This window comes from Stegostoma tigrinum, unplaced genomic scaffold (genome assembly GCF_030684315.1).
Source record: "Stegostoma tigrinum isolate sSteTig4 unplaced genomic scaffold, sSteTig4.hap1 scaffold_182, whole genome shotgun sequence".
In the NCBI taxonomy this organism is placed as follows: Eukaryota; Metazoa; Chordata; class Chondrichthyes; order Orectolobiformes; family Stegostomatidae; genus Stegostoma; species Stegostoma tigrinum.
This window is the reverse complement of record NW_026728122.1, coordinates 1-23,351: the sequence shown is the minus strand read 5'-3', so window position 1 is coordinate 23,351 and position 23,351 is coordinate 1. Positions and strand designations below refer to the sequence as shown.

The window sequence follows — 23,351 nt, the reverse complement described above, 5'->3', positions numbered from 1 at the left end:
TTCCTGACTTTTTTTTGTGTGTGTGTAGTGTGTTTGTGCATGAGGGACAGAATATGCATGTGCAACATAGTGTGACTGTGAACCTCTGTTGGTGCCTGTGAGTGAAGTGATGGGGGAGAACAGGGAGAGGAGAGATAAAGACAGAGAGAGAGAGAGAGACAGAGAGAGAGAGAGAGACAGAGGGAGAGAGACAGAGGGAGAGAGACAGAGGGAGAGAGACAGAGGGAGAGAGACAGAGGGAGAGAGACAGAGGGAGAGAGACAGAGGGAGAGAGACAGAGGGAGAGAGACAGAGGGAGAGAGACAGAGGGAGAGAGACAGAGGGAGAGAGACAGAGGGAGAGAGACAGAGGGAGAGAGACAGAGGGAGAGAGACAGAGGGAGAGAGACAGAGGGAGAGAGACAGAGGGAGAGAGACAGAGGAGAGAGAGAGAGAGAGAGAGAGAGAGAGAGAGAGAGAGAGAGAGAGAGAGAGAGAGAGAGAACGCATGAGAGAGAGAGAGAGAGTGCATGAGAGAGAGAGAGAGAGAGAGCGCATGAGAGAGAGATGAGATGAGGAATTAGAAATGATGGGTGGTCAATACCTGGAGGAAAAAAAGAACAGTGTGAGAGTGTTAAGAGAAGCCGCTGGATGTAATATGGAGGCTATTGTTTTTTTTATTGTACTAAATGAAAAGCAAGTGTCACCTCTCAGTGTTAGGGGACAGGAGATGTGCATTAGAGAAGGAGATATCGTCAGCCTTGTCAGAGACAGCAGACAAGTTGCAAATGCATAGAAACTGACATTAAAGCTTTCTTATCAATGTGTAAAGAGGTGAGACAAATATGACGAGTCAATATTGTACCTTTGCGCTCAGTAAAATCATGGAATCATGAATCAGAGAACCCTTACAGTGTGGAAACAGGTCGGTCAGCCCAACATGTCCACACTGCCCCTCACAGCATCCCACCCAGACCCATCCACCTATAACTCACCTAACCTACACATCACTGAACACCTTGGGAAATTTAGCACGGCCAATCCACCGACCTTGCACATCTTTTGACTGTGGGAGCAAACTCGAGCACCCGGAGAAAACCCATGCAGGCACATAGAGAATGTGCAAACTCCACACAGAAAGTCACCAAAGGGTGGAATTGAGACAGTGGTGTTAACCAGAGCCACTGTGCTCTATATTATGCGAATTCAGCTGCAAGCATTTTTTTTTAAAGAAGGGAAACTTACCATCGTCACAGGATTAGAGTGGTTTCAATCTTCTATCAGCTTTGAGAACCTTATCCATATCTGCCTTCACAAGGGCAAGGTGATGGTAATGGTGTGAGACCGGTTAGTGTGCAGCAGCTCGCCGTGCAAAACATTAACGGCACTTTCATTGCTTTTTTCCTAGGGGCATAACAGAAAGACAAGAACATGAAAAAATCCTGAAATCTTTCTCCAATTTCAATCTCCAAGGGACCATCCGTTCCTCAAAAGTCATAACCAAACTGAACATGGGCCTCCTGCAGTGCCACAAATGATGCCACCCCAAAGTTGCAGGAACAGCAACTCATATTCCGCTTGGGAACCCTGCAGCACAATGGACGTGGCTGACAGCTCTGTCAACCACGAATGCAAGGAATGCTCAGTTGAGGAAGAATGCAGACATTTCGGAATCCCTCCAGCAGAAGATGATATCATTAGAACAAATGGATCTGTCTGGACAGTCCTGTTTGTAGATTTTGGGAAGTAAGACTCTATTGTTTGTCATCAAGGATATGGTTGAGTGATCATATTCAGACTGAAGAGACCAAGAATGTGAGGCTGGAGAACGGGTGCAGAACCATGCCTCTCGGAATTCCTGTGCGTGTCTATGCTTGGCTTGGGCTACTACGGTTACCTTGTCGCAGTGTCCTCTGAGAGGCGTGATTCTCCACCCATAATGCAACCAACAAACAGATACAATTGGACCCCCACACACAAACCCATACAGATCAAAACCGGAAATGACAGTACTCATGGTAACAGACCGGACAGTGTCAATTCCAGACAGAGTAGAATAACATCGTTTCATTGGAGGCTGTACCGATGATGTCACCGATCATGGTGACGAAACGTCTGAATGAGAAGAAGCCAGCTCGGCGAGCAAGTCAACAACCTCAATCAGAGAACTGGCTGTTTTGAACTACCTTGTTCAAGAGTTTCAGTTTTGATTTTGAATGTTAAATCTCGCTCCCACATAGGGATGGAGGATTACTGTTAACAGCTGCATTCTAACTAATTCATATCGAATCATTATTGTTTTGACCAGTCTTCGGGTCAGGCTCCCTCGGTGACTGAGTCTCCCAAATTGTTAAGTTCCCTCGTGAAAGACTCCCCTTCTTTACACACCCAACTAGATCTACCTCAGTTGGTATGAATTAAGCTGACTAAAAAGGATCTTTGTCTTGTGGATACCTTCCTATGTTTCAGAAGGAGTCAAGATAACTCAGGGTGACACGGTGACTCAGTAGTTAGTACTGCTACCTCACAGCACCAGGGACCTGAGTTCCATTCCAGCCTCCGATGACTGTCTGTGTGGAGTTTGCACATTCTCCCCTTCTCTGTGTGGGTTTCTGCTGGGTGCTCTGGTTTCCTCCCACAGTCCAGAGATGTGCAGGTTAGGTGGATTGGCAATGCTGAATTACCCACAGTGCCCACGGATGTCTAGGTTAGGTACATTAGCCATGGGAAATGCAGGCTGACAGGGATAGAGGAGGGGAATGGGGATGGGTCTAGGTGGGATGCTCTTTGGAGGGTTGCTGTGGGCTTATTGAACTGAGTGGCCTGTTTCCACACTGGGGATTCTATAAAACTAGCTTCTCCTGAACTCGTGAGAGAGTGAGTTTTATCAATTGCTAAATGCAAGAAGTCATAAGGCACCACAAATATGCACAAGTTAGAAACAAGAAATTAGCTCAAAAACCATAAAAGTTAAGAGGGATACGGATACTTCAGCCTTTGGATTGTTTGTGAAGAATAGAAAGTGGGATGTTGTGGCCACTAAGTTGGGCGATGCCCGTAATGTTGATATGAATTCAGCAGTTAATTTTGAGATTCTTGTTTAAATTCTTTTGACCTTGTTTCCCTTTTGACATTGCCCAGGTTTGCAGAGCTCAGAGCAAGAGATTTTCTTTTCTTCTTACCTGCAGCATAGAGCGATGAAACGGCTGTCCCAGAGCCGTGACCTCCGCAACTCCTGAGACCACACGAGCACATTCGCCCAGGAATACACACGGACTGATACGAAAGAACTATCGGGATAACAATACTCAGCGTGCTACTGGAAAAGACAAGCATGTACAAACAGAAAACAGCTGTAAATAGTGTCAAGAGGTGAAATCAAGTGATAAAGCTAAATTCATGGCTCTTTGCTTGCGTGCTCATTGTATTCAGAACAAAATCAACAAATTAATAGCACATTTCTAGGTTGACGGGCATGATTTTATAGCTATTACAAAGACATGGTTACAAGGAGATCAACACTGGAGCTAAGTGCGCAGGGCTATACGGCATTCCAAAAAGACAGGCAGGAGGGAAAGTGACTGTAAGCAAAGAAATTAGTATGAGAGCAAGAAACGATCTTGGATCGGAAGATCTAGAATCCAATTTTATTTATTTGTTAATGGGAGGAGGACATCCCGAGCTACGCAGTGTTTATTGTCCGTCCCTAATTGCCCAGGGGACAGTTCAAAGTCAATCATATTGCTGTGGGTCTGCAGTCACATGTAGGCCAGATCATGTAAGGGTGGCAGTTTCCTTCCCGAAAGCACATCAGTGAACCAGGTGAGTTTTTCTGACATTTGGCAATGAATTCATGGTCATCATTATATTCTTAATTCATGATTTTCTTTTATATTGAATTCAAATTCCACCATCTGCTGTGCTGGGATTTGAACACAGGTCCCCAGAATGTTATCTCAGTCTCTGAATTAACAGTCCAGCAATAATACCTCTCGGCCATTTCCTCCCCCATCGTGGAACAAGAAAGCCTGTAGCTGACTCCCACTTGGGAAAAACAGTGAACCAGGAGCTTCTTAAATGGGCGATCGCATCTCCTTACATTTTAAGACAGCCATGGATAATCAGGACCTTGTGGGAAGGGACGAAATTGGGGGAGGGAAAATTACATCAGTGTTAGGTAGGAGCTGAGCAGTATTAATTGGGAGGAGCTTTTATTGAACAAGTCAACATTTGATACGTGGGAGTTATTTAAAGACCTACTGATCAGCGTTCAGAACTGGCCTATTCCAGGGAAGGAGGAATGACAAGGATGGCAATCTAAGGACATACGGACATAAGAAATAAAACAGGAGTAGGCCATCTGTCTCTTCCAGCTCGTTCCGCTGATCTTTTTTGCGGACTCAGCTCCACTTACCCTCCCATTCACCATAACCCTCAATTCCTTTCCTGTTCAAAGATCTATCTGTTTTGGCTTTCAAAACATTCAACAAGGGAACCTCAACTGTTTCAGTGGGCAGAGAATTCCACAGATTCACAACCCTTTGGATGAAGAAGCTCATCCTCAACTCAGTTTTCAATCTGTTCACACTTATTTTGAGGCTGTGCCCCCAAGTTGGAATTTCGCCCATCAGTGGAAACAATTTCCGATCCATTTGTTTCATAATTTTAAAAGTTTCTATTAGATCACCCCTCATTCTTCTAAATTCCAGTGACTGCAATCGGAGTCTACTCAATCTCTCCCCATACAGCAACATTTTTAATTCTGGAATCAACCTCGTGAACCTCCTTCGCACCCCCTCCAGTGCCAGTACATCCTTTCTCAAGTGAGGAGACTAAAACTGTACAAACTACTCCACACCAAGCCTCACCAGCACCCTATACAACTGTAGCATACCCTCCCGATTTTTAAACTGCATCACTCTCGCAATGAAGGACACTGTTCCATTTGCTGTCTCAATTACCAGCCGCATCTGCAAACTACCTGATTCAGACCCAAGGCTGCCCAGCTCCCTCTGCGGAGCAGCATGCTACAATTTTTCACCATTTAAGCAAGACTCCATTTTTCCATAATTGCTACCAAAATGGATGCCCTCACATCTCCCATCATTGGACTCCATCTGCTAGACCCTTGTCCATTCACTTAAACTTTCTGCATCCTTCTGCAGATTTTCATTGTCCTCTTCAGACTTTACTCTCTCACTCATTTTAGTGTCATCTGTGAACATAGAAAAATACAGTGCAGAACAGGTCCTTCAGCCCTCGATGTTGCACCAACCTGTGAACTAATCTGAGCCCGTTCCCTCACACTATCCCATCATCATCTATATGCTTATCCAAGGACTGTTCAAATGCCCTGAATGTGGCTGAGTTAACTGCATTGACAGGCAGGGCATTCCACGCCCTTTCCACTCTCTGGGTAAAGAACCTGCCTCTGACATCTGTCTTCAATCCATCACCCCTCAATTTGTAGCTGAGCCCCCTTGTACAAGCCAACATCATCATCCTAGGAAAAAGACTCTCACCGTCCACCCTGACTCATCTTTCTCTGATCGTCTTGTATGTTTCTATTAAAGGCCCTCTTAGCCTTCTTCTCCCCAATGAGGACAGACTCGAGTCGCTCAGCCTTCTCTCATAAGACCTTCACTCCAGACCAGGCAACATCCTGGTAAATCTCCTTTGCTCCTTTTCCAATGCTTCCGAATTCGTCCCGCAATGGAGCGACCAGAACAGGTCGCACGAGCGTTTTGTGCAGTTGCAGCATGACATCACGGCTCTGGAACTCAATCCCTCTACCAATAAAGTCGAACACACCGTATGCCTTCTTCACAGCACGATCAACATGGGTGGCAACTTTCAGAGATCTATGTACATGGACGCCAAGGTCCCTCTGCACATCCGCACTACCAAGAATCTTTCCATTGGCCCAGTATTGTACCTTCCTATTATTCCTCCCAAAGCGAATCACCTCGCATTGAACTCCATTTGCCACCTTTCCGCCCAATTTTGCACTTTATCCAAGTCTCTCTGCAACATGCGACATTCTTCCACATTGTCCACCACTCCACCGACTTTAGTGTCATTTGCAAACTTACTAACCCATCCACCGATGCCTGCGTCCGAGTCATTTATAAAAATGACAAACAGCAGTGGGCCAAAAACAGATCCTTGAGGCACACCACTAGTAACCGGACTCCAGGCTGAATATTTTCCATCAAACACCACTGGTTGCCTTTTTACCGAAAGCCAGTTTCTCATCCAAACTGCTAAATCTCCCTCAATCACATGGCTCCGTATTTTCTCCAATAGCCTACCGTGTGGAACCTTATCAAAGGCTTTACTGAAGTCCATGTACACATCGTCAACTGGCCTTCTCTCATCCACATGCTTGGTCACCTCCTCAAAATCTCCATGAGGTTTGTGAGACACGACCTGCCCTTGACAAATCCATGTTGACTATCTCCAATCAAATTGTTGCTTCCGAGATGATTATAAACCTGATCTCTTATAACCCTTTCCAAAACTTTTCCTGCAACGGACCTAAGGCTCACTGGCTGTAATTGCCTGGCTCATCTCTACTGCCCTTCTTGAACAAGGGCACAACATTTGTCAAAGTGGGCTATCACTTGGCACGGGTAACAAACCAGAGATAACCACTCCGTTTGTTTGAGCTCTCAGCTTCCAGCGGAGCTCCCTGAAATCCTGCCTGACGTCCCTATCCCTCTTTCTACCTATGTCGTTGGTACCTGTGTGGACCATGGCTTGGGGCTGGTCACCCTCTCCCTTCAGGACCCCAAAGACACTATCCGAGACAACACGGACCCTAGCACCTGGAGGCAACGCACCAATCGTGAGTCTCTTCGGTTCCAAACAAGCCTTCTATCTGTCCCTCTAACTATTCAGTCCCCAATGACTAACACTCTCCTCCTATACCCCCTTCCCTTCGTTGCAAGAGCGACAGACTCTGTGCCAGAGACCTGCACCCCAGTCAGTATTGAGGTAATGCCTCATCGTAAGGAGGTCAGAATTGACCGAGTGGCAGATATTTAGAGGGTCAGTACTGAGGCAGTGCACAACCGTCAGAGGGTCAGTACTTCAGGAGAACCCCATTATCAGAAGGTCAACACGAATGGAGAGTCACATCGTCAATGGTTCAATCCTGAGGAACACTTCATTATCATAGGGTCAGTCCTGAGGCAGTGCTTCATTGTCAGAGGGTCAGGATTAAGGTTTAGAATTGAGGGAGTGCTATCTGATTATGTCACTCTGACAATGAGGCACTGCCTCAGGAATGAGCCTCTGACAATGAGGCACTTTCTCACTTCTGAATCTCTGACAAAGGAAGCATTCCCTCAGTGCAAACCCTCTGTCTGGACCCGATGTCAATGAGGCACTCGCTGAGTACTGACCCTCTGACAAAGTTCCAATAGCTTACTACTGACCTTCTAATCATGTGCCCCCTACCCCATTTCTAAATCTGTTACATTGAGGGCACTGCCTCAGAACTGACACACTGGCTATAAGGCAGTCCGTAAAGACTGACCCGCTGATCATGAGGCTGTCCCTCAGTTAATGACCCTCTAACTATGAGGCACTCCCGTAATTCTGACCGTCAGGAGCTACCTCAATGTTGACTCACTGATATAGAGGCACAGCCTCAGAATTGACATGCTGACGATGGGGCACTTGCTCAGGACAGACCCTCTGATAGAGCTGCAGGTTTGATATTAGAGCAGTGATGCACCGCGAGCAGGTCAGTATAAAGGGAGTGCCACACAGTCAGTGGACCAATATTAGGGGAGTGCCACACTGTCAGAGGATCACTCTAAATGGAGTGCTGCACTTGTGGTGAGTGAGTACTGAGGCAGTGCGGCACTGCAAAGGGTCAGTAATGAGAGAAAGCTCCATTTTCAGAGGGTTAGCACAGAGGAAGTGCTTAATCAGAGAGTTATTTCAGAGAGAGTGCTGTATTGTCAGAGTTTCGCACTGAGGGAGTATCACACAATCAGAGGTCCAATATTAAGGAAACAATGCACTGTTGGAGGGTTGATCTAAAGGGAGGGCTGCACTGTCAGAGGGTTAATGATGTGGGAGTGCTGAAATATCACAGAATCAGTCCTGAGAAGTGCTGCACATTCAGAGAGTTAGTGCTGAGGGAGTGGTCTAATGTGAAAAGATTGATATCAAGGGGCACTGCCGAAGGATCAGGAGTGCAATACTGTCAGAAAAACAATATTGAGGGAGTTCTGCTGTGTCAGTGGGTCAATATTACAGGATTGCTACACGATCCACGTATCAATGTCAGACGGTCAGTCCTGAGGGAGTGCTGCACTGTTGGAGGGCCAATATTGAGTGTGTGCGACACTCAAGAGGATCATTTTGTTGGACTTGTGCACTGTCAGAAGTTCAATTGTAAGCAAGTGCCACACTGGTAGCGGGTTAATATTATGGGAGTGCTGCACTGTCAGACGGTTAAAGATGAGGGAAAGCTCATCATCTGACAGGGCATCACTCCCTTCAGACGAACCCTCAGGCGGTGCAGCACTCCAACAAGTTAGTTTCAGAGGCATGTTGTCCCATCAAATTGACCGTCTGAGACAGGAGCATGCACTTAATATCGACCCTCTCACAATGCTGCACTGCCTTAACATAGGCCCTCTGGCAGGGCGGCTCCCTTTCAGTACACACCTTCCAACAGCACAGCACTCTCCCATCATTGACCCTCTGACAGTGCAGTACTCTCTTAATACTGAATGTGTCACACTGCTCGACACTGTTGGAAGGTCAATACTAAGAGTGTGCTGCACTGTTAGACAGTCAATGATGAGCTAGTGATGCATGTGCGACATTCCCTCAATTCTTATCCCATTACAATGAGGCACTGCATTAGTATGGCCCTCTGACAAAGTAGCACAGCTTTAGAACTGACCCACTGATCATGAAGCTTTCCCTCAGTACTGAACCTCAGAGTGCTCCGCAGCCACAACACTGACTCTCTAATCCTGCAGTACTGTCTCAATTCTGACCTCAGTCCCGACCCTGTTACATTGACATTGCAGTTCTTCCTTACCATGGACACTCTGGCCATGGGACAACACTGTTGGCCCTGTTGCAGTGCAGAATTCACTGACACTCACCCTCTCCCATACCTTCAATACTGAATGTCTGATAGGACTGCGGGCAGCTGACTCTGACAGTGCAGCATTCTCTCAGTATCGACCCTCTGACAGTAATTAGGGGACTGCTGCATTGTCAGAGAGTCAGGACTGAGGAAGGGCTGCACTATCAGAGGGCAAATATTAATGGAGTTGTGCACTGTCACAAATTCAATATTAACAGAGGGCTGCACTGTCAGAGAATCAATGATGACGGGGCAGTGCGTTGTGAAAAGACCTGTAATAAAAGGCATGCGGCCTGTCAGAGGGACTAAACGGAGAGCTTCACTGTGAGAGGGCCAACATTAGAAAATGCTCCAGTCTCAGAGGGTCAATGTGATGGGAGTACATCTCTCTGACATTATCTTGTTGGCGGGTCAGCGCTGACGTAGTGCTGCACCGTCCGAGGGGTCGGAGAAAGGGAGTGATGCACGACCAGGTGATCAGGGAGTGCTGAAGTGAGGGGGTCGTCAGCGATAAGTGGGTGAGCTCTGAGGGAGTGCAGCACAGTGTGGGGTCAGCACTGCGGGAGTGCTGTTCTGAGGGGTATCAGGACTGAAGGGGGTCAGCACTGAAGCAGGTCAGCGTTGAGGGAGTGCTGCACTGAGGGGTTCAGAATAAAGGGTATGCTACACTGAATGGGTCAGAAATGAGAGGGGGGTCAGCACTGAGGGAGAGCGGCACTTGAAGATGTTCAATATTACTGTGTCCTGCACTGTCAAAGGGTCAGTATGAAGGCAGCACTGCAATATCAGAGAGGCAATGATGAGTGTGTGCTGCACTGCTGAAGGGTTAAATTTGAAGTGGTGTCCCACGGCCAGAATGTCAATGGTAAGGGAGCATGGCATTCTCAGAGTGTTATTGCTGAGAGAATACCAGTATGACGGAGGGTTAATACTGTGGCAGAGATGCACCGTCAGAGAATCAGTCATCAAAGAGTACGCAGTGTTGGAGGGTCAGTACTGAGGGAGTGTTTCACAATCAGAGCGTCAGTTGTCTGGCAGTGCTGGAAAAGCTCAGCAGGTCTGGCAGCATCTGTGGAGGCAAAAACAGAGATAACATTTCGGGTCCAGTGACCCTTCCTCAGAACTGTTCTGAGGAAGATCCCCAGTTCTGAGGAAGGGTCAATGGACTCGAAACGTTGAATCTGTTTTCTCCTGCACAGATGCTGCCAGGCCTGCTGAGATTTTCCGGCAATTTTCTTTTTGTTCCCGACTTACAGCATCCGCAGTTCTTTTGTTTTTTATGTCTGGCAGTGCTTGTTTGCTTGTGACCTTCTGAAAGCACAGCACACCCATAATCTTGGCCCTGTGACAGTCCAGCACTCCCTCAGTACTGATCCTCCAACAATGGAGCATTCCTTCAATACTGACCAGCAGCGCAGCACTTTATTTCTGCGAGTAGTCTGAAAGAAACTACCTTTGCTTACCGAGAGAGACAGGGAGAGCAAGTGCGTATTCTGTAGGTGACTCAGCATGTATTGTAACCTGAACAAGTCAAACAGTATTTCAGATTAGTTTATAATTAAAGATTATTCTAACTGTCTTCCTGGAAAAGTACAGTCCCTACAACATGGGGCTGATACTAATACACTCACTCAGAAGTGACCCTCCAGCAAAGCAGCCCTGCCTCAGAACTGACCCTGTGACAATGAGCTACTCCATCAGCAGTGAATCTGTAATCACATGGCACTCCCTCAATTCTGAAAACATTACACTGAGGCACTCCTACAAAGGCCTCTGCGTTTTAGGGATTATTTACAGTCATCCCTGTGTTTTACAGGTTATTGAAAGGGGTCACTGTTTTCGGGTTTATTTTCACCCTCCAATCTTGCAGCACTCCCTCAATTCAGGCGTGTAGCAGTAATGTCTCCAGACTGAATCTCGACAAGTGTTGCAAACCCTCAATTCTGATCTGCTCAAAATGAGCCACTGACTGAGTATTGGCCTTCTGACAAAAAGTCACTTATTCAGAACTGGCCTTCTGACAATGTGACACTCGTCCACATCTGACCCTCCAGCAATGAGGTACTGCCTCAGAACTGATCCGCTGACAGTAAAGCACTGCCCCCTCAGTTCTGATCCTCTGACAGAGCTGCAATACTTCAGGACTGAACTTCTAATCATCTTGTACTCCATCAACTCTGAATCCAATGCACTGAGCTACTGACTCAGTATTTACAGTCTGCTCCTCATACACCCTCAGAATTGACCCTAAGGCAATGTGACCCTGCCTCAGAACCAACTCTGTGACAATGAGGCACTTACTCAGCGCTGAATCTCGAATTGTGTAGCGCACTCTCAGTTTTTAGGCACTCCTTCCAGACTGGCACACTCTCAAGGCTGATCCTGCAGCAATGAGGAATTGCCTTACAACACAGCCACCAACAACAAGGCCCTCTTTAGGACAGTGTCTGATAACGAGGCATTCACTTGGTTCTGAGCCTCTGACAATGAAGCACTTGCTCAAGTCTGACCACATTAAAATGAGGCACCCTCAAACTGATCTGAAACACCTCAGTTTCGACCTTCTGATGGCTCTGAAATGCCTCAGTTTATATCCTCTGACCGGTCTTTTAATTCTGACACAATTACAGTGAAGGTCAGCCTCCGTGCTGACACTCAGAGTACATCACTCCCTCTGACAGTGTTGCACACCCTGAGCATCACTGACAGTTTCAGCGTTCCCTTAATATGGACCAACTCACAATGCAGCACTCCCCTGACATTATTATTTACATTGACGATCTGACAGTACAGCCCACCTCAGTGCTGACCCTCCGACAGCGCAGCATTCCCTCATTACTCACCCTCTGATACTGTAGCCCACCTTTGACAGTGTCACACTCCCTTACTATCGGCCCTTTAACAGTGCAGCACTCCCTCAATGATGACACCGGAACGATGCAGGATTCCCTCAGTCCTGGCTCTGCAACAGTCAAGCATTCAATCAACACTGACCCTCTGTTAGTGCAGCACACCCCTAATATTGATCCTGTGACAGTGCAGCACTCCCTTAATATTGGCCTTCCGACAGAGTGGCACTTTCTTGACGAAGACACTCTGACAATACAGTTTTCCCTCACTGCTGATCCTCTGGCAGTGCAGCATTCTGTCATCACTGGCACCTTGCCAGTGGAGCTACATGCTTCTTATTGACCCTCCACAGTGCAGCACTGCCTCTCTACTGACTCTACAACATTAATATTGATCCCCGAACGGGAGGTTCTCTTTCATACCCACCCCCACAAAGAGAAGCCCTCCCTCATCTTTAACCCTCTGACAGTGCAGCACTCCCTTAATATTAACCCGCTGCCGGTGTGGCACTCCGTTACAGTGCAGAACTCCAACAAAGTGATCATCTGAGTGTCGCGCACACACTCAATATTGACCCTCCAACAGCATAGCCCTCCCTCAGAACTGACCGTCTGACATCCATACACTGATAGTGTCGCAATTCTGTAATATCGACCCCCACCGACGCAGCAGAACTCTCTCAATATTGGCCTTCGGACAGTACTGCGCTACTGATCCTTCGGCGGTGCCTCTTGATATCAATCCTCTGACATTATAGCACTCTCTCAGTCCTAACTCTCTGAACGTGCAGCACTCTCTCAGGTCTGATTCTGCGCTATTTCAGCACTCCCACGTCATTAACCCTCTGACAGTGCAGCACTCCCTTTATATTATATTATATTTATCAACTCTCCAACAGTGCACTATTTCCTTAATATTGGACTTCTGATTGGACAAGCTGACAGCATCTCATGTTCTTTATCGACAGAGTCAGTTCTGTGGTAGTACCTCATTGTAATGGGTCAGAGTGGGTCTAATCAGTCCAACCCCAAACCTAACCGTGGCTTCAGGCCTAAGCCTAGCCTCAGGCCTAACACTCACCCTCAACCTAAGCAGAAGCCTCAGCCCCAAACCTAAATGTGGTCTGAGCTCTAACCCTAACCATAGACTCAGCCCGAAGCCTAACCTCAGCCTTAACCCAAAACCTCTCCCGAGCCCTACCCCGAACTCCAAACTTAACCTCATTAGTCACCCTAACACAAGTCTCATCCCTCACCCTAACTCTACCCTCATCCAAAACCTCGTCCAATCCTCACACCTAACCCCTAGCCTTGGTCCTAACCCAAACCCTAACCCTCGCCACCCTCTCACACTAACCCTCATTGTTAATTAGTGAGTACTGAGGTATAGCAGCACTGTCAGAGCATCAGAATAGTGGGAGTGAACTATTGTCAGACTGTTGATACTGAGGCAGTGTCTCATTATAGAAGGGTCAGAATTGAAGCAGTGCCACACTAACAGAGACTCAGTACTGAGGTACTGCAACAGCGTCATAGAATCTGAACTGTGGCGTGCATTATTGTCAGAGGGTCATGATCTGAGGCAGTGTCTCCTTGTGAGAGGGTCAGTACTGACAGAGAGCCTTCCTTGCCTGACAGTCAGTCCTGAGGCACTGCTTCTTTGTCAGGGGGTCTGGAGGGACAGTGTCTCATTGTTGGTCAGTCCAGTGTGAGGCAGTAGATCATTGGTGGAGGGTCAGTCCTCAGGGTGGGCGGATGATGTGGAGGTGCTGGTGTTGGACTTGGGCGGACAAGGCTGACTATTGACACGCTGCTACAAATGCACTCTCTAGTGCTGACCCTCTGATAAAGGCAAACTCCCTAATTGCTGACACTCTGCCAAGTAGGCACTGGCTCAAACAGACCCTCTGACAATAGGCCACTGACCCTCTGATAGAGCTGCAGTACCTCAGTGAGGCAGTGGCACTCCTTGAATTCTGATCCCATTACAATCAGGCACTGCGTCAGTACTGACGCTCTGCCAAAGAGGTACTGCCTGAAAACTGATCCAATGACAATGAGGCACTCCATCAGGACTTACCTCTGACAGTGCTAGATTACCTCTGTACTGACCTTCTAAAATGGGTGGCACTCCTTCAATTCTGACCCCCTTACAACATAGCCCTGCTGCAGTGCCGACCCTCTGACAACAGTGCATTCTCTGAAGCCTGATCCCCTCAAGATGAGGTCATACTTCAGTATTAACACTGACAAAGAGTCACTTCCTCTATATTGACCCTCTCATCGTGCAGCACACCCTCAGTTCTGATCTTATGACAATGGGGCACTTTTGACCAGCTGACAATGGTGCTCTCCCTCAGTTCTGACACCTCCACAGTTCTGCACTACCTCTGTACTGACTCTCAGTACTGACCCTATTCTGATCCATTACAATGAGGCGCTGCCTCACTTGTGGCTGGATAACAATGATGCACTCCATCGATTCTGCGCCGCACACAGTGCTGTAATACTTCCGTACTGCCCTGTAATTGTGTGGCACTCCCTTAATTTTGACCCCCTTACACTGAGGCTGTGCCTCAGTATTCACCTCTGAAAATAATGCACTCCTACAGATCTGGCCCTCTGATGCTCCTGCAATAACTTAGTTTTTATCGGCTCGTCACGTGGTTAGCTTCAATGCTGATGCCATTACACGGAGGCAGTTTCTCAGAACTGACCTTCTAACAATGGCACTCCCTTCGGACTGTCAGATACAGCCACACTACCTCCGTTTTGACCCTCTCATCACGTGTCAGTCCCTCAATTCTGAACTCCTCACAATGAGTCGCTAACTCAGGACTGACCCTCTGACAAAGAGGCACTCCCTTAGGGCTGACCTTGCACCAATCAGATACTGCCTCACACCAAACCCTCTCGAATAATGAGGCACTGCTTCAGTACAGACCCTCTGACAAAGACGCACTGCCTCAGAACTGACTCTCCAGCTATGGCGACCGGCCACAAAACGGACCTGCTGACAATGAGGCACTTCCTACCATCTCCAATCATGTGGCATATCTCTAATCCTGTGGCCCTCTCTCAGTTCTGTCGCCACTGCATTGAGGCATTCCCTCTTCGTTGATCCTCTGAACTCCCTCAAGACTGACCATCCACCGTTGATGCACTACCTCAGATCTGACCCACCGACAGTCCTACAATCTGTCACCATTCCATGTAGCATTCCAGCAATTCTGACCCCATTTCAATGAGACGCTGTTTCAGATGGTCACTCTGAAAACGAAGCGCATTCTCAGGACTAAATCTCTGAAACTAAAGCACTTCATCAGTACTAACTCTCTGGCAGGCAAGTATTGGGGGTTAGGTGAGGGCTGAGGTTAGACTTGGAGCTTAGGCGAGGGTTGGGGTTGAGGCTAAGCGTTAATTGGGGCTGTGTGTTACGGTTCATTTTAGGGCTGAGGCCACAGCTAGTGGTAGGACTGAGGCTCACTTTAGGGCTGAGACTAGATGTTCGGCCTGAGGATCAGCATTAGGGCTGAGGGCAGGGAAGGTTTACGCTGAGGATAGGGTTAGGGTTAGGGTTAGGGTTAATGCTGAGGTGAGGTTTAGCCTGAGGCGAGCGTTTGTATGGGTTTAGGGCTGAGGCTGGGTTTAGAGTCAGGGTTCGGGCAAAGAGACGCTGCCTCAGAACTGACCTGCTGACAATTAGCCAGTACCTTAGGTACTGATGAGCTAATAAAAAGGCCCGCTCTCAGCACTGACACTGCAGCAATGAAGTCTTGCCTCACAACTAACTCACAAAGGGCTCATAATTGAGCAAGTGCCGAATGATGAAAGGGTGCGGACTGAGGTGTTGCACAACTGCCAGGAGGGTCAGAACTGAGGTATTGCATCATTATCAGATGGTCAATACTGCAGCAGTGGCCCACTGTAATAGGGTCAGAAAGGTCATACTGAGGTCTTGCAAGATAGGGTCAGAACTGTTGGAGTGATTCATTATCAGAGGGTAGGCACTGAGGCATTGAAGCATTGACAGAGGGTCAACACACTGTCTGTATTGAACATGTGGCAATAATGTTCTGACTGCATAACATCAAGGCACTGCCTCAAAACTGACCCTTAATACTGACCCTCGCACAGTGCTGCATTGCCTCAGTCGTGATGCTGCATTCGTGTGGTACTAGCAGTTCCAACCCCATGAATAGGATGGGCTGAAGGGTAACATTTCTTGATATTTGCGAAATGGTTGACTTTGAATGAGTCCTGTCAGCATTCCTGTTTTACAGTTAATTTTATTTCTGTAACTGGTTTTTTTCTTTGCCAAGTCGTTTGTTACACCGGAGCAGAGGGAGCATTTTGTTCCTCGGCACTGGACGTCATCTCGGAATGAGACCGCGAACGGTGCCAGGAACAAACTCAGCCTCCAGGCCAGCCATTGATCGAGGGGTCCCTCACGGCCACAAGAACATGAGGCTTATTCTTTTTTACTCTCTACTTGTTATTCTTTTTAATTACTCTTTCTCCATCTTTTATTTCCTCAATAAATGTTCATCTTTCAGAAAATTGGCAAGCATTCCTTGAACTGCACTTGATAGAATCACAAAAGAACCACTTCGATGCACGCTGTCATCAAAAACACACCATTATTATGAGGCACTGCCTCAGCATTGATCCTCTGACAATATCGCACTCCCACAGATTTGATCCTTTGACAACGAAGCAAGGCCTCGGTATTGAAGCTCTGACAATGCTTCAATCCCTCAGTTCTGACCATCAGACAAGGAGGCACCTTTATTTCTGACCCTCTCACAGTAGCAATATCTCAGGACTGACCTTCTATTTGTATGGCATTGCCTCACCTTAGAATGAGGTGTTGCCTCAGTCTTGACCTTCTGACAATAATGCACTCCCACAGTTTGGACCCTCTCATATTGCTGCATTTCCTCAATACTGACACTAAAAATGTGTGGCAGATCTTTAGTGCTGATCCTTTTACAAGGAAGCATTGTCTCAGTATTGACCATCTGACAATGATGAACTCTCACAGGGGTCAGGACTGAACCCCTGTCAATGAGGCACTTCTTCAGTGCCCGCACTCATTATTCGCCTTCTGACAAAGCTTCAATACCTCAGTACTGACCCTCTCACAGGGCCGATCTTCTGTCAAATCTAGAGAATTAATACAGAGGAGGTGTCTCTTATTAGAGGGTCTGCCTGAACTCTTGGTTGAAGTGTTCAATAAATTGCTACAACCTGAAAGAAGTAATTCTTCCCTGAATTAATAGGCAGCCAATTTGAAAATGTGGCCTCTGGTCGTAAAATCTTTCACAAATGGGAGTAATCTCTACGGATATACACTATCAAGCCTCTTAACAATCTTAAATGGCGAAAACATAAGATTTTTTTCAATCTTATAAACTCCAATGAATGTAGCCCAACTTTCCTAAGCATAGCAATCCCCTCCGCCATTTCCGAAATCAACCCAGTCAACATGAGGTGTCCGGCCTCCGCAGCACTCGCTCTGTGGCTGTACATGACTTGTAAGTTACCATCCTGCTGCTACGACTCTACTTCTATTTACGATGCAGTCCTCCGTCCATCCGAACATACTACCCTTGAACACATGGGCAAAGTGGGCACAACATAGTGTCAAATAGCTGTGAGCGGGTCAGGGCTGCGGTGTCAAATAGCTGTCCGCGGGTCAGGGGTGCGGGGGAGCCGGTCCCCGTGAGCGCGACAGGGCTGCGGGGGACAGTCCCTGTGAGCGGGTCAGGGCTGCGGGGGACAGTCCCTGTGAGCGGGTCAGGGCTGCGGTGGCAAATCCCTGTGAGCGGGTCAGGGCTGCGGTGGCAAATCCCTGTGAGCACGTCAGGGCTGTGGTGGCAAATCCCTGTGAGCGTGACAGGGCTGCGGGGGACCCTCCCTGTGAGCAGGTCCGGGCTGCGGGGGCCGATCCCCGTGAGCGGGTCAGGGCTGCGGTGGCCGGTCCCCGTGAGCGGGTCAGGGCTGCGGTGGCCGGTCCCCGTGAGCGGGTCAGGGCTGCGGGGGACCCTCCCTCTGAGCAGGTCCAGGCTGCGGGGGCCAGTCCCTGTGAGCGGGACAGGGCTGCGGGGGCCAGTCCCTGTGAGCGGGACAGGGCTGCGGGGGCAAATAGCTGTCAGCGGGACAGGGCTGCGGGGGCCAGTGCCTTTGAACGGGACAGGGCTGCGGTGTCAAATAGCTGTCAGCGGGACAGGGCTGCGGGGGCCAGTGCCTTTGAACGGGACAGGGCTGTGGTGTCAAATAGCTGTCAGCGGGACAGGGCTGCGGGGGACAGTCCCTGTCAGCGGGTCAGGGGGTCCGGGTGCGGGGGCAAGACCCTGTGAGCGGTTCAGGGCTGTGGTGGCAAACAGCTGTCCGCGGGTTAGGGGTGTGGGGGAGCTGGTCCCCGTGAGCGGGACAGGGCTGCGGGGGCCGGTCCCCGTGAGCGGGACAGGGCTGCGGGGGCCGGTCCCCGTGAGCGGGACAGGGCTGCGGGGGCCGGTCCCCGTGAGCGGGACAGGGCTGCGGGGGCAAATCGCTGTCAGTGGGTCAGGGGTGCGGGGGCAAATAGCAGACAGTGGGACAGGGCTGCGGGGGCCAGTGCTTTGAGCGGGACAGGGCTGCGGTGTCAAATAGCCGTGAGCGAGTCAGGACGGAAAGGGCAAGTCGCCGTGGACGGGTGAAGACTGCAGGGGCAAGAGGCTTTGAGGGGGTCAGGACAGCAGTGGCAAGAGGCTGGGGACGGGTAATGACAGAGGAGGCATGTCGCTGTCAGTTGCTAAGTACTGCAGGGCCAAGTGGCTGTGCGCGGGTGAGGACGGAAGGGGCAAGTGGCTGTGAGGAGGAGAGGGTGGCGGAGGGTGGGGGGAATAGGAGGAGGAGCAGGAGGGTGGGGAAACGAGGAGTAGTAGAAAGGGTGGAGGGGAAGGACTAGGAAGGGTATGGTCAAAGGAGGGGGGGTTGGGGGTCGGAAGGAGGAGGGTGGGGCGGGAAGAAGGGGAGGGTGGGGCGGGAAGAAGGGGGGGTGGGGCGGGAAGAAGGAGGAAGAGGGTGGGGGGGGTAAAGGAGGGGGTGGAAGAGGGTGGGGGTGAGAGGAAGGATGGTCGGGGGGAGGAGGAGGAGGAGGAGGAGGAGGGGTGGGGGGAGTGGAGGAGGAGGAGGAGGAGGAGGGTGGTGGGAGAGAAGGAGGAGGAGGAGGAGGGTGGGGGGAGTGGAGGAGGACGAGGAGGACGGTGGGAGTGGAGGAGGAGGAGGGTGGTGGGAGTGGAGGAAGAGGAGGAGGAGGAGGAGGAGGGTGGGGGGAGTGGACGAGGAGGACGAGGAGGACGGTGGGAGTGGAGGAGGAGGAGGAGGGTGGTGGGAGTGGAGGAAGAGGAAGAGGAGGAGGAGGAGGAGGAGGAGGAGGAGGGTGGTGGGAGAGGAGGAGGAGGAGGAGGAGGAGGAGGGTGGTGGGAGTGGAGGAGGAGGAGGAGGGTGGTGGGAGTGGAGGAGGAGGAGGAGGGTGGTGGGAGTGGAGGAGGAGGAGGAGGGTGGTGGGAGTGGAGGAGGAGGAGGAGGGTGGTGGGAGTGGAGGAGGAGGAGGAGGAGGAGGGTGGGGGGAGTGGAGGAGTCGAGGAGGAGGAGGCAGGAGAGGGAGAGGGTAAGGAGGAGGATGAGGAGGAGGGTGGTCGGGGGGAGGAGGTGGTGGTGGGGGGAAAGATAATGGGAACTGCAGATGCTGGAGAATCCACGTTAACAAAGCGTGGAGCTGGATGAACACAACAGGCCAAGCAGCATCTCTGGAGCACAAAAGCTGACGTTTCGGGCCCAGACCCTCTATCACAGACGGGGATGGGGTGGGGAACTGGAATTAATAGGGAGAGAGGGGGAGGCGGACCGAAGATGGAGAGAAAACAAGCTTCAAAATCTCCCCTTCCCCCACTGCATCCCAAAACCAGCTCAGCTCGTCCCTCCCCCAACTGCATCCCAAAACCAGCTCAGCTCGTCCCCTCCCCGCACTGCATCCCAACCCTGTTCTTCCTCTCACCCATCCCTCTGTCCCACCTCAAGCCACACCTCCATTTCCTACCTCTACCTCATCCTGCCTCCTTGACCTATCCATCTTCCCTGGACTGACCTATCCTCACCCGACCTCACCTATACTCTCCTCAATACCTATCTTGTTTTCGCTCCTTCTTCGGTCCACCTCTCTCTCTCTCCCTATTTATTCCAGTTCCCTCTCCCCATCCCCGTCTCTGAAGAAGGGTCTAGGCCCGAAACGTCAGCTTTTAGCTCCTGAGATGCTGCTTGGCCTGCTGTGTTCATCCAGCTCAACACTTGGTTCATGTGGATTCTCCAGCATCTGCAGTTCCCCTTGTCTCTCCTCCTCCTCAACTCCTCCATTGCCCCCCAGCCCACTCCTCCTCCTACTCGGTGATAACAAAGGAGGAGCAAGAGGAGGGTTGGGGGGGGGGGAAGGAGGAGGGTGGGGGGGGAATGAGGAGGAGGGTAGGGGTGGAAGGAGGAGGGTGGTAGGAAGGAAGGAGGAGGGTGGTAGGGGGGAAGGAGGGGGTTGGGGAAAAGGAGGAGGAGGAGGGTGGGGCAGAGAATGAGGGGGGTTGGGGGAATGAGGAGGAGGCTAGGGGCTGGAAGGAGGCGGCGGCTAGGGGCTGGAAGGAGGAGGGGGGTGGGGGGAGAAGGAGGAGGGGGGTGGGGGGAGAAAGAGGAGGGGGTGGGGGGAGAAAGAGGAGGGGGAGGGGAAGGAGGAGGTGGGTGCTGAGGGGGAGGTGGAGAGTGGGGGCAAAGGAGGTTGTGGAGGAGGGTGGGGGGGTGGGGGGGTGGAAGGAGGAGGGTGGTGGGGGGGGTGGAAGGAGGAGGGGGGTGGGGGGGTGGAAGGAGGAGGAGGGTGGGGGGGGTGGAAGGAGGAGGGGGGTCGGGAAAGGGGGGTTGGGGGGAGAAAGGAGGGGGGTTGGGGGGAGAAAGTGGGGGTGATGGGGAAAGGAAGAGGACGGTGGGGGAAAGGAGGAGGGGGTTTGGGGTGGAAGGATTAGGAGGGTGGGGGTGGAAGGATTAGGAGGGTGGGGGTGGAAAGATTAGGAGGGTGGGGTGGAAAGATTAGGAGGGTGGGGGTGAAAGATTAGGAGGGTGGGGGTGGAAAGATTAGGAGGGTGGGGGTGGAAAGATTAGGAGGGTGGGGGGTGGAAAGATTAGGAGGGTGGGGGGTGGAAAGATTAGGAGGGTGGGGGGTGGAAAGATTAGGAGGGTGGGGGTGGAAGGATTAGGAGGGTGGGGGTGGAAGGATTAGGAGGGTGGGGGTGGAAGGAGGAGGAGGGTGGGGGTGGAAGGTGGAGGAGGGTGGGGGTGGAAGGAGGAGGAGGGTGGGGTGGAAGGAGGGGAGGGTGGGGGTGGAAGGAGGAGGAGGGTGGGGGTGGAAGGAGGAGGAGGGTGGGGGTGGAGGAGGAGGGTGGGGTGGGGGGGAGGGTGGTGGTGGTGGGGGGGGGGGTTGGGGTGGAGGGGGGAGGGTGGGGGTGGAAGGAGGGGGGGGTGGGGTTGGAGGAGGGGGGGTGGGTTGGAGGAGGTGGGGGGGTTGGGTGTGGGGGGAGGAGGGTGGTGGGTGGGGGGGGGGATTGGTGGGGGGGGGTGGTGGGGGGGGGTGTGGGTTGGTGGGGGGGGGGGGGGTTGGTGGTGGGTGGGGGGTGGTGGGGTGGGTGGGGGGGGGAGGGTGGAGGGTGGGGGGGTGGAAGGGGAGGAGGGTGGGGGGGTGGAGGAGGAAGATGGTTGGGGGGGAGGGGGAGGAGGGTGGGTGGGGTGCTTGAGAGGTGTGGGACTGAGGGGCAGTCGCTGTGAGGTCAGGACGAGGGGGCAAGTCGGGGATGAGATTGTCAGGACGAGGGGCAAGTCGCTGAGGGATAGGACGAGGGGGCAAGTCGCTGCGAGCGGATCAGGACGAGGGGGCAAGTCGCTGAGAGGGATCAGGACGAGGGGAAGGGTCGATGCGAGCGGATCAGGACGAGGGAGTAGCTGGAGGGGTAGGGACTGAGGGGAGAGGATGATGGAGGGGAGTGAAGAGGGCAAGTCGATGAGGAGCGGGTCAGGACAGAGGGAGGCAAGGGGTCGACTGCGGGGAGTCTGGAGCGGGAGGACAGGGGATTGATGAGCGGGTCAGGACAGCGGGGGCAAGTCGTGAGAGCGGGTCAGGACAGCGGGGGCAAGTCGCTGCGGAGCGGGTCAGGACAGCGGGGAGGCAAGTGGGCGGATGGGAGAGGGAAGGGAAGTAGTGGGGAGTCGTGGAGAGGGAGTCGAGCGAGGGGTAAGGCTGCGGGGAGTCGGGCGAGGGGGCAGGACAGCGGGGGAGTCAGGAGGAGCGGGGCAGGAAGCGAGGGGAAGGAGAGGGAAGGTGAGGGGATTACAGCGGAGGGCAAGTCGCTGCGAGGGGTCAGGACAGCGGGGGCAAGTCGCTGTGAGCGGGTCAGGAGTGCGGGGGCCAGTCACTGTGAGCGTCTCAGGACTGCGGGGGGCAAGTCCCTGAGAGCGCGTCAGGGCTGCGGGGGGCAAGTCCCTGTGAGCGCGTCAGGGCTGCGGGGGGCGGTCCCTGTGAGCGGGTCGGGCTGCGGGGGCAAGCCCTTGTGAGCGGGTCCGGGCTGCGGGGGCCAGCCCTGTGAGCGGGTCCAGCTGCGGTGGCAAACCGCTGTCAGCGGGACAGGCTGCGGGGGACAGTCCCTGAGAGCGGGTCCGGGCTGCGGGGGACAGTCCCTGTGAGCGGGTCCGGGCTGCGGGGGACAGTCCTGTGAGCGGGTCCGGGCTGCGGGGGACAGTCCCTGTCAGCGGGACAGGGCTGCGGGGGACAGTCCCTGTCAGCGGGACAGGGCTGCGGGGGACAGTCCCTGTCAGCGGGACAGGGCTGCGGGGGACAGTCCCTGTCAGCGGGACAGGGCTGCGGGGACAGTCCCTGTCAGCGGGACAGGGCTGCGGGGGAAATCGCTGTCAGCGGGACAGGGCTGCGGGGGCCAGTCCCTGTGAGCGGGAGAGGACTGCAGGGGCCCAGTCATCAGCAGATGTACTCTCTGAGTAAGTACACTGTTTGAAGGCGAGAGGTCCAATGATATCAGTTAAGCCCCCCTTGTTTTTGTATTGTGTACTTCTGACATATGCGCAAATGGACAACCTCACTCTCCTGCAAAGCTGCAGAATGAATCATGCTGCAATATTTGTCAACTCTCACATGAGCACTGATATGTTCGTAAATCTCACATCAATAAACTTACCTCTCAAGCTTCTCGCCTTCTAGAACTGTTTGTACTAGTAAATAACTCAAGCGAGGATGTTTGGCCAAGTGTTTCTTTGATCTGAACTTATTTTTCAGCACCTTGCTGAAATCACGCACATCTTCACCTGATGTTGTCTCAAATG

The 23,351-nt window shown here is 51.7% G+C and overlaps 1 protein-coding gene across 6 annotated transcripts in view; it reads right to left on the bottom strand.

Annotated features, from left to right (window-relative positions):
• Positions 1–23,339, bottom strand: part of LOC132207864 (utrophin-like) — a 200,034-nt gene extending 176,695 nt beyond the window's left edge. Inside the window, exons 1-3 of one of the 6 annotated variants that reach the window (XM_059643701.1) lie at positions 23,207–23,339; positions 3,161–3,297; positions 1,224–1,382 (exon numbers count right to left, since the gene is read on the bottom strand). Coding sequence is in view for 2 of the 6 variants with exons in the window: in XM_059643707.1 (XP_059499690.1) it covers positions 3,161–3,314 (154 nt within the window). In the remaining 4 variants the exon portion in view is untranslated. Of the gene's footprint in view, positions 1–1,223; positions 1,383–3,160; positions 5,406–12,554; positions 12,703–23,206 lie in introns of those variants that run through there. The other 5 variants (XM_059643702.1, XM_059643708.1, XM_059643700.1 and 2 more) reach the window with 5 other exon arrangements.
• Positions 23,340–23,351: the final 12 nt, after the last annotated feature.